General features: G+C 43.3%; 1 protein-coding gene across 2 annotated transcripts in view; it reads right to left on the reverse strand.

Annotated features, from left to right (window-relative positions):
- PTCHD4 (patched domain containing 4) overlaps positions 1-11,484 on the reverse strand; it is a gene marked incomplete at both ends in the record, with an annotated part of 87,562 nt that extends 76,078 nt beyond the window's left edge. Inside the window, one exon of one of the 2 annotated variants that reach the window (XM_080342936.1) lies at positions 11,059-11,484. In XM_080342936.1, the coding sequence (XP_080199062.1) occupies positions 11,059-11,484 (426 nt within the window). Of the gene's footprint in view, positions 1-10,884 lie in introns of both variants that reach the window. The other variant, XM_080342935.1, reaches the window with a different exon arrangement.
- Between the last annotated feature and the right edge of the window lie 7,819 nt (positions 11,485-19,303).

Below are 19,303 nucleotides of genomic sequence, written 5' to 3' on the forward strand. Positions count from 1 at the left end.
AAGTGCCCTTTCTTTGGGGGTTGAAAAATCCCAACTTTAACAGCAAATTTGTCTTTGACCTTGGTTCTATAATTTAAACACTGCATCTTCAATTTGACATTTGCAAAACTCAGCTCCCAGGAATATGTTTCAAAGAAGGACCTTAGATTGCCATTTAGGGGCCAGAATGAAACCAAAACTCTTCAGAAATGTTTTTTTAGTTTTCTGTTTGGGTTTCTAACTGCTTTGGTTCCATCTGTGTAAATTCTCTGACTCAGGTGTTGCTGACATCTCCTCCTTGTCTAATATTATCTGTGAATTTTATTTCTGTGCAATTCAATTCTACTTCTTGATAATTAATAGAGATGTTAGATGAGACCAGACCTAACACAAATTCTTCAGATACCCTGCAAGATACCTTCCATAAACTTGTTACATTGTCATTTATCATGATTCTTCGTTTACAGTCTTTCAGCCAGCTTCCAACCCACATGACTGATTTCCAATCCAAGCCAATTGAATTAATTTTTATATTAGGATTTCCTCGTAATCCTGCACAGGCCAGGGAATGGGCTAGACTGACCTTATAAATATTTATGTCTTTGACCTCTTGATGTTACACAGAAAAGAGATGAGATTGCTCATAAAACACCAACAGCTCTTCGACTGAATTTCTCCAGCTCCACCACAGCATTCCTTTATGACAGGAAAATCAATGTAAGGGAGAGAAAGATCTGAGTTGCAGCAGAATATGAATTCTTGAATATGTGGTGTTGCACCAAAATCACCATCTGACATCCCAAACTGCTCCTTCACAAAGCAACATAGGATATGTCCTTTCTGTCCACACTATCCTCATGAAAAGACTGCAGGAAAGACCCAGTTCAACTGGCACTACCATTTCAGGATGCACTTGAGTTTCTTTGAGTTTCATTCTGGGCTGTTCTCTATCCTGGTTACCTTTTATTTAGTTACTGTAAAGGAAGTGAAAAAATGTCCTATTTTGCTTTTATTTTTCCTTGTCATTTTTGCTACTTCAAAGAGTAATTGGGTTTTCCACACAGAAAAAGTATCAGAATCATTCCTAAATAAGTATTGTTCAGATCTGTTAAGTAGTGACAAATGACCTGCTTTAACTTTCTTTTGAGGTGAATATTCTGATGAAAAGACCACTGAAAATATGCAATTACAGTATTTGGCATTTATATAACACTTTTTTTTTGCTTCAAGGATGTCCTCTCCTTTCTCCCACCTTCAAAATCTCACACTAGAGGCAAGAAGATGGTAAAAGTTGTAAGGATGGAACTTTTATTCTTTTAGCAGAAGAAAAACCAAACCAAACACATTTTATTTAAAATCAAATTCTTCTCAAAAATGTAACATCATTAAATACTTAACGAGAGCAGGGGAGCTCTTAACCTTGTCAAGCTTGTGAAATTTATTTTTGGGTGTACACCTAAAGCCTAATACTTGTGCTAATCTCAAAGCCTGTGAAAAGAGACATTTGTAAATGTTCAGAAACATTTAAGTTTCTCTGCTGGTGTCTCAACTTTCTGTGCAATTAACAATGATAAATCTGGTTTACATCAACTGGGTGACCAGTGTTTTTTACATGCAGGTAGAAAATCAGTTATGGACAGAAAAAAAATAGTGTTAGCTAACAAAGAGATACCACTGATAGAGCATTTATTACCATACTTTCCAGCCACTTCTGAAGAGAATTTGCTTTATCATGTTTATCCAAAATTCTGCGTGGAACAGGAATCAAGAAAATGAGCAAACTGAAGTGTGGATTTTAAGGAGAAAAATGCACATGAATTTTTCCATGTTGCATTTGCTCAGCACTGAATTTGTTAATGTGTTTAGTTAATGAATCAAAATCCACTCTAAGAAACCATCCTGGAAAATGGTTAGGAAAAGAGTGATTTATAGTTAAGTGACAGCCCCCATCACACAAGAGATTTTGTTGCATAATGAAGTACTGTTAACAGCATCTTTCTTCTTAACGAACTGTAAATAGTTTTACAAACTAAACCTGCTTGGAAAACTGGAAGTGAGGATCATTTGGCCCATCAATACAGTGCATCAGTCTGCAGTGAAAAATGGCACTAACAAGAGCCTGTTGGGGACACATTCGAGTCAACAGGGACTGCGCTGTGTCCTCCTGCCAGGCCGAGCTGGTGGGGTCACTTCATTTCTCAGCTATTTTCAAACCAGAGTGACTTCTCCTTCCACAAAGTTTCTATATGGGAAAACATTTCCTTTTAAAGTTATGTTTTAAATTTCTCCTTCATTTTCTAATCTATAGTATAATGCGAGAGCAAAATATTTTTGAAAGAATACTTTCAAAGAACCATTTCAATACAGAAAAACAGAAGGATTTTGTTAGGTCCATGTCAAAATGAAACTACAGGTACGCGCTCTTCTCTTTTCTTCCTCCGAGACAAAAATTAAGAGCAAGGCAGACATTGTTGCACAAATGCTTTTGATTTCAAGAATACTGTAATTTCTGACAGAAAAAGATTCAGCTGAAATTTTATGTGCCCACCCTACCTGCAGCACAGATAACCATGTGATTTAGCACAGGTAATAAGCGATTTAGCACAGAAGTAACAAAGCCCTCCATGGCCACCTCTGAATCGTAGCACCCTCCTAAGAAGCTGTTGACATGTGCAAAAACACACCATGTATGTGGTAAGAATAACACCTCCCCATCAGACTGACAACACTAGTGTAATGCTGGTAGAAACAATTATGCAAGGTGTAAAAAAAGCAGGACCCTGCCTTATGCAAGGGCAAGTTTTCTGTCTTGTTTAGGTACCTAACTTTGTCATATAGGTGATGTTTATGTTCCTTATACATTGCAAGAGGAAACGTTAGGTGTTTGGGTGTGAAGGTATTCAATGACACCTCCCAGGTGTACCATCGACTGCACAAGGAAATTAATTGTGGCTGTCTGGCCCATTAGGAGCTTGATCTTTAATGTAAATTTACATACCCTGCGATATGGGCTGAATTATACTTAAAGTCTCTGCAATGTGGCGTTGCCTTCAAAGGCACAGGACAGGTAGGCAAAACAGGCTTTAGGGCTTGTAAAATTTGTGGTTTTAATGAAAAATTTATCTGGGAGATGCCAAAACATTTACCGTCATATGTATTAAGGAAATGTTGTACAGCTGTGGTTCTGACTGACTTTTCTCGTCTTAGTTATAGATCATTATCAGGCCAAAACCTTGCTGCAATATTAGCTGGGTAGTGACATGCAGATCTCACAATGTGTGATCTTCCCAGCAGCTCCCTGGCTGCAGTACCAGTTTGCCAGCTAGAGTGGGCTGGGGGAAGGCGTGTTTGGTGTCAGAATGCAGAATGAGGGAGAAAACCTGATCTGGCCAACTCAGGGCTGTGGGATGGCTGTCTGATGTCTCAGCTGCTGCTGGGCAAGCAGAACTGACATTGTGCAAGAGCTACCTGTCAACATGTGAGCGAGGTTAAGGAAAAGAAAAAAGCTTCAGTAAAATCTCTTTGCCGTACCAGAGCTGCCCACTAACAAACTATTCCCACTTTCCCACAGTAATCCTTTTAAGCTGGAAATCCTCCCACTGCCACCAGATCACACTTGCCAGGGTCATAAAAGATCTCCAAGCACTTACCTCAAAGCTCCTGCTCCCAAATAGCCTAACCACTGTAAAAGAGACTAATTCACACCCAGTGAATACAGAGCTGGGGCAATGACATGTGCCACTGCACGTGATCATCTCTGCACTGCTCCTTCCCTTTGTAGGATGCCTCAGAGCCCCACCACCAAGAACTTCCTTTGCTATCTGTTCTCCACATGAGCATCTTGCACCTCAGTAGGTAGGAAGACAAAGAACAGGACAAATGTAGTAAGAAATAGAGGTATAAAAGAATTTACAGCTTGCCCTTTCTGCCTCCCATTACCTTCTCCTCTCCACTACACACAGCACTTGCTTTTCTACATTGTTGAAGACTTCGTTTCATCAGTATTTAAAGCTGCTTTCAGCTCAAGTCCTGGTCACGCACAGTATGTCTCACTGTTTGCACTAGGAGTGTGCAAGGGATGTGCGGTCTGCATAAATGAAAAGCTTTCTGTTGAAATGTGAGATCATGATTGTAATAACTCAATTCCCTCCTCTTAGAAAACCATTCAGCAGGTTATTTCACCGTGGCTTCTGTAATAACAACTGTCCAGAGCTCTGCATAGGGGTCTTTTATCTCTTAATGTCTTGAAAGGCTTAATACTGACTGTGTTCTTAGATTACTGTTTTCAAAATGTCTAGCACAACCTTACCTACATCATTGTTAACCAACTAAGAAAGAAGTATATGTAATATGCATACTGACATTAAATAATTTAGGAACTTTTAAAAACATATTTATTAATCTAATTTTCTCCTTACAAACTTCCTCCCACTTCTACTGCAGAACATATATTTAATCTTTTAGCGTTGGTTTAAAGATCTCCCTTCTTCTTTCCTTTCCTCTCCTTTAAAGCATCTTTCTCTGGCTGGGAAGATGACAAATCTTCTTTATTAAGGCTTGTCAGTTGTGTTCTCTTGCCTTGTTAGCATGGCAGTTTCTGAATATCTTGTTACAGATAGTGAGAATACCCATACATTGTAAACCCAGAGGGAGAAGTTCAGAGCACTCCAATAGCTTACACAGTCAGTACAGTAAAGGGCTTCAAAGACATTTTGGAAAGGCATAGGGATGGTTGAGATTAAAAGATGTTATGTCAGCATAGAAACACTGCAAAGAGTTATCTGAAAAATTAGTAAAGGAAATAAAGTATTTTTTTCTGTCTCCAGAAAAGTAGGTATTGTAGGAAGACAGCAAAGTGCTACTGCGCTTTCTACCTTTGGCAAGTGGTTGACATGCATCCCAGATCCACAGTGATGAGCAGTTGTTACTAACTGAAGGGGCTGGCAATTGCATCTTCCTTTTCTCTCTACCCAAACAAACTTCCAATTGCTTCTTTATTATTATTCACATCACGGCAAGGTCTCCAGAAGGCCTGGCACTGCATAAAAGGCCATGTCTCCCTGCAAACACTGACAAAACTGAAGAGTGGAATAGCTGGGAGGGAAAGGCATGAAGCAGCTGACCAAGGTCATCTCAGAGGTCAATGGAGAATATTTTCTTTGTAGTCTTCTGCAGGGTCACTGCTATCAACTGCTCGATGGGAAGGAATGAGCTTCACACCCAACCAACCTCTCACCTACAGCCCCAGTGGAGTGAGGGTAGAATTCACCCCAGAGGCAAGGAAACTTGAGTTCATAACTGAAGAACAGCAATGCAAAAAGAACGCCCTAAACCCCATCCTTGCTTTTATAGATTCCTGCTGTCTTTCTGTTCTTTGTTTATATGAGGACAGCTTGTCCTGGTACAGGTTAACCTTGTTGCATGTCCTTGATATAGTCAAGGCTCATTGTCTCGCCTCCCTCTTGGGCAAGAGGGTTGTCGTAACACCTGGTCTAACAGGGCTGAGAAAGAAACTGTTCCTAACGTGCTAAGCAGAGGAAGGAGTGGAGAAATTTCCTAAAAATGCAAGGAAATGTTTCATTTCTTGCCCATGAGAAGCAGGCAGGCTGTCTGATATGTCCTCAAGAGCTGATAGCTGCAGGGACACCTGCCAATAAGGGCACAGTTCACCTACTGCAGATACCAGCTCCGCCAGGCCCTCCAGGTGAGGTGGGTAAGGAGCCCTTCCTAATCCTGTCAAACAGTAGGGAAACACAGTTGGAAAAACAAGAGGGTAATTTTTTTTTTTCTTTAAATAAGTTTCCCAGCCTGTCAGCCAGAAGAGGCTTTTTGCCTTCAAACACTTTCTGTCTTGCTTTCATGCTACTGAGCAGCTACTCCTGCCCAGTCCTGAGAGGATGAGATGAAAACTACCTGCAGCCTCCATCCTTCCTCTTCTGATCTTCTCCCTGCTCATTTATCATTATTTTGCTTTGACTCAGCAACTTTTGCCAGTCACAGAGCACTTCATAGGATCCTGAGCCACAGGCTCCGATCGAGATGGGTGGTATCACAAATACGTACAGAGCCACGTTGCCTCTGAGGAAGCAGGTACTTGGAGTCAGAAAAATCTTATACACGAACCGACTTTACTGAAGAAATAGTCAGTTAGTGGATATTATTGATATGCAGATACTTGCTTTGATGTAAGTGGGCTTTGGTTTTATATCCTGTCTGTCCCATGGAGGTGGTTGGTGCCTCAGGGTCACGTAAGAAGGAATTAATCTTAAAACAGTGGGAAAGACTTCACGAATGCAAGCAGAGAAAGGCTTATTTAAAAGTACAGCTGTCAGCGTGAGAAAAATTGAGAATCTGGCCAGTGGCAAGTCCGCGATTACAGATTTCAAGCTGCTAAGTAAAAGCAAGTAACTTTTCCACTTAAGCAATAAAGGATTCAATATCCAGCTCATGTTCTTATCACAAATGTGATAACAGAGACGTCTGTTTTACTGGCTGCTGTTTAGCCTACTGTTCATAAATGACTGATACTTAATTAATTGAAGGCAGATTTACAAAAAGCAACCTGCTTACAAAGGCTCCTTTCAACCTGCAATTTTCATGTTCATTCTGATCTGAGAGAGATAATTTCTAAGTTATTATGCTTTGTCTGACAAACTAGCAAATAAACATGAAAAGAAACAGTAAAGATGGAATACCTGAAAAAATGCTTTTTTTTTTCCTCTGGGTAACGACTGTGCTCAGAAATAATTTTTATTCCTTGTAGGGATTTTTTTTCAATTTTTTTCCTGACAAGGACAGCAAATTTGTTGAGGTTATTGGACAATCAGGGTCATAAGCCAATTTCCTTCCTCACATCTGATAGTACACAAGAAGTAATCCTCATGTAATCAATAATTCTGTCTATACCAACCAATAAAATGTGCCTCACACCATATTCTGGCCCTGGGGGCTGGGGCACAACATAACCAAGAAAATACACAGATCCCCAGAATGAAGTAAATATACCGACTAGGAATGCACCCTTTTCCCATGCTAACTCCCAAACCATGCTCAGGCACTCCCCTGAACCTTTAATTTACAAAAATGATGCTGGGATTTGTTAAAACTTGTGAATTAACAGTTTGATGACCTAGGGTCAGAGCTTAGTGTACATTTGACAGTCTGCATGGTTAAGGCACAATCCAGACCCCGAGGACAGGAAGATCTGTTTTGTGCCACAGGCTGGAAAGCACAAGCAACCTTGCTCCAGGACATATCTCAAAAGTCTTCATCAAGACTTCATACATCCAGCTTTGTTTTCCTGCTCCACCATGGTCTGTCTGCATGACCTTGGGCAAGTGACTCTTCTGGCTGGGCTGCAGACTGCAGCGTAGCGTAGCAGTGACTGTGAACGGGCTAGAGAGTGTTCCCAAAGCAATGGGAGGAGACAGCTTTGTACAACCTGGTTCACCTGGCCTTTCAGAAGAGTAAACTTGCCTACAATGACTCCAGTGTTGTCAGAGTGGATTTTAAACCCAGTCGTTTGAAACCACACTGCAGTCTGCATGCTGGATGTGTCATCTCTCTGCTCCTCTGGTGAATGGAGAGACCAAGAGTTCCCGATTCACAGGAGACAATGAAGCCAAATGTGTTCAAGAATATAAGGTCTTTCAACACTGCAGCAAGTAACAGTTAACCAATCATAACCGTTCACAGACAGATTTTCTTAAGAAAAACTAAGCAGTTTCATTAGATCTTGCAGCCCAATAACAGCTGTTTCTAACCCAGAACCGTTTGCTGAAACTTGCTCATATGGCTCCCACAAAGATCCTGTGAGAGATCTGGCAAGAGGTCACCCAGAGCCAGCTTTCAGTCATCCTCACCTGGGAGAAACAAATCGATTTGGCCTCCAGCAGGAGATATAAAGAGGGATAAAGTGCACACAAGGCTTGAGAGAAAAAACAAAATCAGAAAAACAATCTACGAGATGTTTCCTCAGCTCCCAGATAGAGCAGGAGAGGAGGTTGAAACAGCTCAATATTGTAATTGTGGTTCCCAAACCAGTACAGGTTGGCACTTGACCCATTCCAGCTGCAGGCTAACACAATTGGGACACCTTCACAGTTTGTAAACCCACCATATTGTTCTTAGAAGAATTTGTTCAATCTGAGGACAATATTAAATGAACAAGACAGAGAAAAATCTACCAGTATTAACCAAGTAATGTGTACTATCAGATCCTGGTGGGGGAAAGTTTAGCTGACAAAGCTCCCAAGGATATGGACGCATGAGTGTAATGAACACTGGTCCACACTGAATAAGGGCAGGTAGGTTTAGCCCTCTGTTTTACATTCCCATGCGGTCCATCCACAACTTCTCTTTCATGTCATGACTCAAGTAAAAAGATATTAAAAACTTCATAGCTACAAGCACAGGGGTTGTTCCCTTTGCTGAACATCCAGAGCCTGAACCACTGTTCCATTTCTCGTTAAACACATCTAGACACCCCAAAACAAGCAGCACAAGCCCTGACTTCTACGGCCTGTGCTCAGAGGTGCAGAGAGAGGGAGGCTGGTAAATAGCCTGGGAGCCTAGATTAAATCAATATTTTGGCTATGGCTTGAAGTAGCAAAAGAGATGTTCGCCCGCAACTTCCTAAGCTTGTAGTTTGGTAGATGGGACAACAGAGATGACAGAGAGGAGGCTCGCCTAATGAATTAACCTATACAAAGTAGTAATTTATTCCCAGCAGCTGCAGCCGAAGAGACCAGAGGAAGTGAGTCTCTGAGGACATGCCATAGCTGAAAGCTGGTCCCAGGTTAAGGGCTGACTCTGGTCCTGCAACAGAGTCCTTACTGTACCAGAAAAAGAAAAACCATGGTGAAGTGTGTTTCTTTTTCTCAGCAACACCAAGGACTCCCCTTATTCATAGAAATGGGCTGCAATCATTAGCTTTTCTCTAAAGAGCAGTCACAGATTTTGGTGGCTTTACCTCCCTTCACTGAGGAGTGGGTAGATATCTGCTTGCGCTCTCTGACTTTAAACCTAGATGCTTAAGGGCATTTATTCCTTTATCCTGAGGATGATACACAACATCTTCTTGGCTGGAGGTGTAGTGGCGCTATTTGGAGTCAGACACCAATGCTTTGGGAAAGTCTTTCTCTGTGTGAATTATCTACCAATCACTTCTATTCCAATAAATTGCTAATCCAGACCATGTTATTTTTTCCTTTCATTTTATCTTTAAAAAAGAAGGAGCTGTAGGTGCTCTCCTAGAAAGAAAACACATTGCAAGTGACCCCATCCTAGTTTTGCCAAGCTTACTTTAGGTTCCTCTACACAAGAAAATCTGGATTGAGAGAGTAAAATGACTGTTTCTGCATAGAGCTGGTTTATAATGATGTTAATCTAGATTATCGGTGTTCTCCACCAAACTAGCTTGATCTTCTCTTTAAAAATAAGAAAAATGGAAAGAAAGCACTTTAATTCTGCAATAGCAGGATTGTCTTCACTGTGAACTTAAAGATAATTTTTTTTTCAAGGATATTTAATCCAGAATAACTCATGTTTCTGAAAACTCTTTGAGCTTAGGATTTAGCAGCAGCAGCAAGGACACCTTTTCGTTTCCACACATGCAACTCAAACAGCCACAACTCTGCACAAAGCTATTGCTGTTACACCTAGGGGAATGGAACCAAATCCCAACTGTCCTGGCCCTTTTACTGAAGAAAAAAAAAGCCCTGATAAAATCAATGTCCCCGCTTCAGTTTTTGGGGCATGAACTGGCTTTACTTTTTTTCTTTCTTTTCTTTTCTTTTTTCCTGGTAAATTGAACAGTAAGAAACAAACAATAATTTCAGTATCTGGCAAGTGCTTATGAAAGCACTACCTTCTTCATCCCTGAGGATCTCTTTGAAAAAAAGGGGGACAGATAACCCCAAAGGTCCTCTCCGGTTTACAAGAAGGACCATATCCTCTTTCTTATGACCTGAGCCATGAGTAACTGGTGTGCTAGCGAGTTTGCTACACTCTATTAAATAAATCCTGCCCCTGGTGCAATGCCTGGGGGAGCATGGAGATATACTGTAATTCACAGAAACTTCTCTGAGCAGCCACCTGCAAACTTTGCACCTTATTTGCTCATAGCAGGTTAGTGCTGGTGAACTGAACTGCTCCAGGTGAGAGGGAAAGCAGATGGGTGCCTGTATGACAAGGAAATATTCCTGAGATCATTTATACCAAGTTGTTTACTCTTTCAATCAGAAGGACTTAAACTTCTTTCACCTTTTACCTTGTTTCCCCTTTGCTGGAAGCCTCTAGCTGATGAGATCTGTCCCAAAACTCCAGCCCATCCATCAGCCACAGAGTTAATTATTTTCACACAGAGAGAAAAAATTCCACCTCCCTTCCCCTTCTTTGTATGCAGCTAAAGAAAAGAAGGCAGGACACTTGAAATCACTTTTGGCCCAAACCTTCTACTCCTCCTATGGCACTCGCAGAGGCAGGGAGATAGAGGAGCTCACTGTGCATTTGAGGAAAGCCTTTTCTGTCCATATTAAGGATAAATTATCCCACCACAGCAGTGGAGGTAGAAAAGGTGACAGCGAAACCCAGCTCTCAACCCCTCACCGACCTCTTGTCCCTTTTCCCCGATGGATTAACCCTTCCAGGCATTGCAAGGTCTCCCAGTCCCAAGGCTGTTCTCCACTCCCTGCTTCTCCCGGTGCCTTAGTGTACAGTCCCCCCACCCTCCCTCCTCGTACAGAACAATTGCAAGGCACCAGTTTCAACTGCTTCCCGAGGAAATCCCAGATCACATACATTTAGATATATAGAGATAGATATGATTATATTTCTCTTTGCTGTTTAGGACAAGAAATGAAGTGCTGCCTCTTTAATTGGCAAAAGCATGCAGTAAGAGCATACCTTCAATTTAGTGTTGGGATAGCTCACTTGCACCCTGGCTGTTGTCTTATTGGAGAGGGCAGCCTGCCTCAGATCCTCTAGCACTGAAATAATATCATCCAGCACGCATTTCTTATCCTGATTTCTCAACACACACAGATGGGAAAAAGTATAATTATAGCCTTTGTAGTTCACCTTCATTTCCAGCACGGCTCGGTGGATCTGCAGGATCACATCAGCCTGATGCAAAATATTGCCTCCGGGTTTGGAGAGGAGAATCACCCTGCCATACCTCCCCGGGGTGTGCAAGTCCGAATACAGCTGGCTTTTGGATTGATCGAGGGAGAAAAGGCTGCTGGCTAAGCTCCTCTCGATCTTGGCCAGGCTGTGGCTGGGGGCTACCAGGCTCTCCAGGTCAGTGTCAGGCTGGAAGCGGTTGAGCAGGCTGAAGCCGAAGATGATGGTCAGGACTGCGGGCACAGTCAGGAAAAACACCGGATGCCTGCTCACGAATAAACCCAGCTTGTAGAAAAACGACTGGAGCCCTCTGTGTATCACCTGCCGCAGCATCCTCCACCAGATCCAGCCTGCAGATGCTCCTGGCCGTCTTAGAAAGCACATGTGACATGTGTAGCTCCTTACCCCTTCCTGTCAGTTTCCCTTTCTCTCTCCCTCTCTCTCTACTACTCCTTTAAAAGACTGCAGCAAGTTGCAGCAAGACAGCCAAATATTGATCAATGGGGTGTGTGTGTGTGTGTGTGTCGGGGGTGGAAGGGACCGGGCAGAGGAGGGAGGAGAAGGGGGGGTCCTTGCCTTTTTTTTTCTCTCTCTCTTTCCCCCCCCCGCTTTTCTCTCCTCCCCCCTCACTCTCGCCTTCCCCCCGTCCGAGTGCCCCCCTTTCTCCGGCGAGGCTCAGGCGTTGCACCGGGAGCGTTGTCGGCTCTGCAGTGCCCGCTGGGCGCCCGCGGCCGCTCCGCGCAGCCCCGCGGCGGGCACCGCTTCTCCGGGGCGGTGCAGCCAACGCCAGCAGCCGCCCCCCCTGCTCCTCTTCCCTGCAAAGCGCCGCTGCTCGCTATCCTCCCTCCACCCTTTACACACACACACACGCGGGGAATTTGCCGGAGCGGGAGGATGATGCTGCATTTTAACATCCCACCGACCCCATCGTGCCCCTCCCTCGCCCCCCCCACTCCCGGCCGCAGCCGTGGGGCCACCCTGGACTCCCCCGCTCCCTGCCGGCTGCCGAAGGAACGGAGAGCTGTGTCCGGAGACTTTGGGAAGAGCTTTCTCACAGCAGCAGCATCCTCCGACCTCTGCTTTCTCTCCCCTCGGTCCCACGGCTGCTGCATCCCGCCGCACCCAGCCCTGCCCCAGCCGCGCTATGGGTTTTGATAGGGGGGCGAGGGGGGCACAAGCACCACTCCAGGCAAAGCAATTAGCCCAAAATTGTCACCTTTCTCCTTTCTCTTATTTACAGCCCGAGGTCGCCCAGGGGGAGCTGCTCTGTGTTCCTACAAGGGGGAGAGTGAGTACGAGACCAAGCCGGGGGGGAGAAGGAGAGTGAGCTGCTCCCTTCTTCTACCTGCCAACCTGACACCTCTTCCCCCCCGTCCAGCAGCTCCCTGTCCCACCCAAGAGGGGCAGGACAGGGGTCCTGACACTCTAGTGGAAAAAAAAATAATAATAATAAAAAAAAGAGGTTTTCCAAGCAAAGACACCAGCAGACCATTACATAAGAGGAGAAAAATTCTGCAGCTTCCCGGACCAAAGGAGAGCAGCAGAGAAATGCATGCATTTTGCAGCAGGAGAGCTGCCCACTAGCTCTCCAGGCAGCAAGATCTGCTCCACCAGGAGATTCAGCCAGGACTGTTTGGGACAGCAGATCCAGCCTTAGCAGACCCAATAGCCACTTGCAGGCAGAGAGAAAAGACAGGCTTGTTTTGCAGAAGCTTTGTACTAAAATGCAAAAATGTAACTAAAAACCAAAAGCCTAAAAATGCAGGTTTCTGCTCAGTGCCTCCACCTCCACCAGATTCCTGCTGTATTTTCATTAGTTTTGTCAACCAGAAATTGATTTAGTTTGGGACGGGACCAAAGATGTTGTGCAAAGCCTGAGAGAGCAAGGTTCTTCCATAATAAACTCTTACTGAAACAGAAGAAGGGAGACTAGAAACTGAGGAGCTCAAGACTGTCAGTTATCAGACTGCCTGATCCAGGACTAGACAAGAAGCAGGCTATGCTTGGCTTCAAGTAATCACGGGTGCTTTGAAGAAAAACAGCTTACTCAGCAATCCCTTTAATGCTGACACTCCCCCCACACACACACTTTTGTGTGCATGGACAGGGCATACACAGAAGGAAACCATCTTTGGGGGTTTTGGAGTACTTGTGTTAGGTCTTAGAGATAGTAATTCAGATTGGGAGCTTGAGATTCTGAAAAAGTGCAGAAATGTGAACTTCTCTCAAATGATGCAACAGAGAGGCTAGGGGCTTTGGATTGGAAACATATCTGACTGAAATCAGTGGCTGAGATTTACAACTGCGTTGGTGAAAATGGTTTAATTTTTAGATATTTGAATGGGTGCTGTAAGCACATCATGCCTTTTAAATTCAGGCTGTTTTTTAGTGGCCTAAATACTGCTGATCTGGAGTCACTTGCAAATGTGGGCTGGAGTTCTTACAGGCCACAAGGAGAGGTTGAAGGTGGGAAATTCTGTAGAAAACACACTATCAGCTTCCTGTTTGCTCACCTTAAACTATTGCTCATGATGGAAATCTGCCTCAATCACCCCAGGAAATGCTGGGCTCCATTGGTACAAATTACAGCTCTTTGTCTATTTTATGACGCACTTATGCTGATGGTTGAGTGCTCCCAGTGAATAAAGTCTAAGTGCAAAGGCTTTATTGAGCCTTTGTACTTACACACATAAGCAAGACCTTGAGCGGGAAGTCAGAACCTGATTCCTCATTTGTACACGTGCAGGCTTATAATAGCCTTTGACAGAATATGTCACCATATCTAAGTGATAGGTGCTACTGGCAGAGATATCTTAGAACTGTGGGCTTCAGCACAGGCTGCAGAGTCTCTGCCTGGAGCCTCTAGGTCCTTGGTACCCATTGCCTCTGGGGCTTATATGGTGCTGGTACCTGGTCTGGCAGGGAGAAAGCTGCGATTGCTTTTCTTGGTTACTGTGACCTTGCCCAGTAAGCCCTCCAGAGAGCTGATCATTGCTCAGGAGGTTGGCCAGATCTTCCTGTTGACCACAGGAAGAGTTCAGCAACCCAGCACAAGCAGTCTGGACCACCCTAGGAAAAGTAGGTCCCTCTAGTGCCTAAATAAGATACGGCAAAGGATGTTTTTTTGTCTGCAGCTTCTCCGGGTCTTGGACAACTTCTCTCTGCCAGGATGCTGCAGTGGAGCATTCAGACATGGCACTGCTGAATCACAGGCTGTGCAAAGAGAGGGCAAAGAAATATGTACAAAGAAAGGTGTGAGTGAGCACACGCTGGTTCCTCTCTGAGCAGGAAAATAAAGCAATATTGCCAAAGGGCACTGGGAGCTGGTCTTGCCTGTCCATTGGAGTACACAATAGCAAAGAATAAGAAGGATGAGGACAGACTTTTTAGAACGGCGTGTTATGACAGGACAAGGGGTGATGGTTTTAAACTAAAGGAGAGAAGATTCAGACCAGACATGAGGAAGAAATTTTTTACACTGAGGGTGGTGAAACACTGGCCCAGGTTTCCCAGAGAGGTGGTGGATGCCCCATCCCTGGAGACATCCCAGGCCAGGCTGGACGGGGCTCTGAGCAACCTAATCTGGTTGAAAATGTCCCTGCCCATTGCAGAAGGTTGGACTGGGTGAGCTATGAAGGTCCCTTCCAACCCAAACTATTCTGTGGTTCAATGAATCAATGATTCTATGATTCTATGACTCTATGATTCTATTATTCTATGATTCTATGAAAGTATGATCTGGCATCAGTGCCCCCACGGGTAATGTGGGTGTTGAAGTGATCAATGCATTACGTTAGTCATCTCAAATGGCAAAATCAATGGAGGATCTAAAAAGCCAGTTTGGAGTACATCTCGGAAACAAGCAGGGCATCAACACCTTTCCTGAGAGTGGTATTGGGTTATGCTGATATCACAGTATCACAGTATCACAGTATGTTCTGGATTGGAAGGGACCTCAAAAGATCATCTAGTCCAATCCCCCTGCTGGAGCAGGAACGCCTAAGTGAGGTTGCACAGGAACTTGTCCAGGTGGGTCTTGAATGTCTCCGGAGAAGGAGACTCCACAACCTCCCTGGGCAGCCTGTTCCAGTGTCTGTCACCCTTACTGAGAAGAAGTTTTTTCTCAAATTTAAGTGGAACCTCTTGTGTTCCAGCTTGATCCCATTGCCCCTTGTCCTATCATTGTTTGCCAACGAGAAGAGCCTGGCTCCATCCTCATGGCACTCACCCTTTATATATTTATAAACATTAATAAGGTCACCCCTCAGTCTCCTCTTCTCCAAACTAAAGAGACCAAGCTCCCTCAGCCTTTCCTCATAAGGGAGGTGCTCCACTCCCTTAATCATCTTGGTTGCCCTACGCTGGACCTTCTCCAGCAGTTCCTTGTCCTTCTTGAACTGAGGGGCCCAGAACTGGACACAATATTCCAGATGGGGTCTCACCAGGGCAGAGTAGAGGGGAAGGAGGACCTCTCTTGATCTACTAACCACCCCCCTTGTAATACACCCCAGGATGCCATTGGCCTTCCTGGCCACAAGGGCACAGTGCTGGCTCATGGTCATCCTGTTGTCCACCAGGATCCCCAGGTCCCTTTCCCCTACACTGCTCTCTAATATGTAATTTCCCAACCGATACTGGAACCTGGGGTTGTTCCTGCCCAGATGCAGGACTCTACACTTTTCCTTGTTAAATTTCATTAGGTTATTCCCCGCCCAACTCTCCAGCCTGTCCAGGTCTCGCTGGATGGCAGCACAGCCTTCTGGCGTGTCAGCCACTCCTCCCAGCTTAGTGTCATCAGCAAACTTGCTGATAGTACACTCTATTCCCTCGTCTAAGTCGTTAATGAATATATTGAATAATACTGGCCCCAGTACTGACCCCTGAGGTACTCCACTAGATACTGGTCTCCAACTAGACTCCGCACCATTGACTACCACTCTCTGGCTTCTCTCCTTAAGCCAGTTTGTAACCCACCTCACTACTCTATTGTCTAGACCACACCTCCGCAACTTAGCAACTAGGATGCTGTGGGAGACTGTGTCAAAGGCTTTACTGAAGTCAAGGTAGACCACATCCACGGCTCTGCCATCATCCATCCACCTTGTAACATTCTCATAAAAGGCTATGTATATACTCTCTGGTGTCATCCAATGAATCCTCTTCAAAGGGGAATAACTGACATGTCAGGGATGTTGCTGGGGGAACTGAATGGTAGTTTATGGATTCTGGCGCCCAGAGAAGTAACAAACCACAGAGCGATTCAGAACACCCAGAAATCTTTGAAACAAGATTCAGCTTGGAAAGAATGCAATGGTATCTGGGGAAAATAACTGGAGTTCCCTCCTGTCAGAAAGGAGGCATCTTTAGGAACAAATAATACTTCATGAAAAAAACAAAACAACAAAAAAATCCCAGGATTACTGCACAAGGTAAGGTGACATGGTAGACATACATAGCAGAAACTCAAAGCAATACACGTTGACTTGCAGAGATATCCTAAAGCAGGGAGGGAATAGTCCCAACAGTCCCTCTGTTACTCTGATGTGGCTGCACTGGGGAACTATGTTCTGTTCAGAAGGCTGGAGACACAGTAAATCTGTCAATAGTTTAGATAAGAATTATCAATGGACTCGAGTGGTTCGCACAGGGGCACTGATTCAGTACTGAAGAAGGCAGAGTAGGGTGCCTGAGACCCAGATTGCCATAGTTGATTCACAAACAAGTAAAGTTGCAAACAGTCCTATTGACATAGTGATTTTTAAGTTGTTATGGTTTAATACCTGGGTGGATCTAGTAAAAATTAATGGTACAAAAAGACATTAAATAGTGAAAAATCAGAGGAATAATTTAGAATAGCCACAGAGTCTGTGTATATAAGAGTAAATCAAACAGGTTTCAGACTGTGGTTCATGTTCATACACTGATATGATTTTCTACTTAAAATGGGAAAGAAGAACTCTAGTATGATATAGAGTTTAGTTTAAAAAGGTGAATTTAAGAAAAAATCACTTCTTACCAATTCTTATTTCAGTTCTCAAGTTCCTTGATCTGTAGGGCCAGTGCTGTGCAGGAGCCAGGCAGGGAGGGCAGGGATGGAAAGGGAGAGACAGAGGAGGTCTGTGCACAATATTGGGGGATGAGGGCACTGGAGAAATGACGTAAGAGATGGGGTGACCCTTCAAGGGGGGAAGAATAAAATAATTGTGGTTACTGTAATTGAATTTGCTGTTTTGTTTTTGTGCTCTCTGGTGGTTTTGAAAGTAGTTGAGAAAACCCTGCCAGCTGCAGAAATGGAAGGTATGAAACACTGAGGTGTTTCGTGCCTTTTAGGGAGTAAGACAGGTCCTGTATCACCAGAAACCTTCACTCAGAGACTTTGGAGATTTTAAACAGAAACACCTGAGATGGGTGAAAAGCAGGGATGGTCAGGCTGTTAGTAAAGACACAGGCTGTAGTAATAATAACAAAAGCAACAGGTGCTAAAGAGAAACTCTTACATGGGAGGAAGTAAGTATTGGATCCTTTATGTATTGATATATTTTCAAATGTTCTGATTTATTATTAAGAGTTTTAACCACAGTTAGGTGTTATTTGCTGAAGTAGCTACAGGGTGGTTGGTGAAATTGCTAAAATGCTACTCACATAAGTAAAGACTGTCAAGCCAGGATTTTCAAAGGGTTAACCTTCATTGAATAAAATGGGTCAATATTTTCAAATAAGGAAAACAGATTTTGAAAAATATCAGATATAGAACCACTGTGGTTTTTTTTCTACATTTATGGGATTTTTTTTTTTCCTATAACCGGCAAATTGTTTCAGTTTTGAAAAGCAAAAAAATGCAAATTCAAAGACCAAGCTTTTGGAAACAGGTTAAAAATAATTTTAAAAATACTTTTTTTGTCTTGTTTTGTTTTTTCTTTCCTGAGTAATTCTCCAAATCTTTTTAAATTTCAGTTTTTCACAAAAAATTGGAAGTTTTCTTAGAAATTTCCTAGATAGAAATAAGCAGATTATGCTCCTGTTTAGGTTGGGTTTTTGATTGTAAAGATATCCTTGTCATTTTCTAAGCAACTACAGCTAATTCACACTGCTACCTGACAAAAGCCTCCAGTGTTAGCAAGGAGCTGTGAGATCTGTGACAAGTAAGAGAATCATAAAATGCATAATGTTAATGTATTGTATTTCTTGAGAAGACTGAAAAAATAAAATACTGAAAGAAGACAGCTTGCAAAGATAGCTGGGAGCAGCAGGCAGTTAAGTAATATGTTTTGTGTAGGTGGGGAGGTTAAGTTTTGGTTTTGATTTCTTTTGTTAGAAAGAAAATATTAATTCAACTGGAAAAAATGGAAATGACTGAGGAAGCTACCTCAGATGAGCAAAAATATCAAATAAATACACTCCCACATGTGCTTCTCCTTATCACTTCAGCAAAAATTAAACCTCATCTTTTCAGCGCTTCTTACTGTGCTTCCTGCTGTCATAAATGGTTATGAATATTCATTTCTTCCATCACCATATGTCTTTATATATGTCCCTGTCTATTTGGAAAAGTACTTTGAAAACAAAGGTGTCTTCTACAACCTGTCTCTAGGTGGAGATATGTGGAACTGTAAATTATACCTGCTATTTGTGTCTTCCTTAAGGGCTTTATACAAAGACCATGTCTATCCTGTGGTTTTCAAACTACTGCAATGTATTCTTAATGCTATAGTTACCAAGGAAGATGGAAAAGACACTCTTAAGCACAGGAATCCAAATAATAAAATAGATGGTATCAGACCTTGATCTGACAACATCTTGGATACTTGCCTTGCATTATTTCACCTTCTCATTGAGAATGGAGGGTTGTGTTGTTATTTAGCCTAAATCAAAGGGTGTTGCCATAGGTCACTGTTACTTTCTGTTTACAAAGGAGTGCTCAGAATGGAAAGACAATCCTATAGGTATTGTGGGAGAGACCACCTTCATAAAGCATCTTCCTAAGAGGCTTCCTGCTTCTTCATTATTGCAGGCTTCCTCTGCTGATTTTGTCAGCCTTAGTCTGCCTTTCTGAAGGTGGCCTGAGATGTACTTTGCTGCAAGTCCTGTGAGGACAGGGCTGAATGCAGTAAAACAAGCTGCTACAGAAACTGATGGGAGGGAGTAAAATGTAGTCAACTTCAGGACTTTATTTCTTTAGACAGACATGAAATCAAGAGATATG

The sequence above is a fragment of the Nesoenas mayeri genome (genome assembly GCF_963082525.1).
Source record: "Nesoenas mayeri genome assembly, chromosome: 3".
Lineage (NCBI taxonomy): Eukaryota > Metazoa > Chordata > Aves > Columbiformes > Columbidae > Nesoenas > Nesoenas mayeri.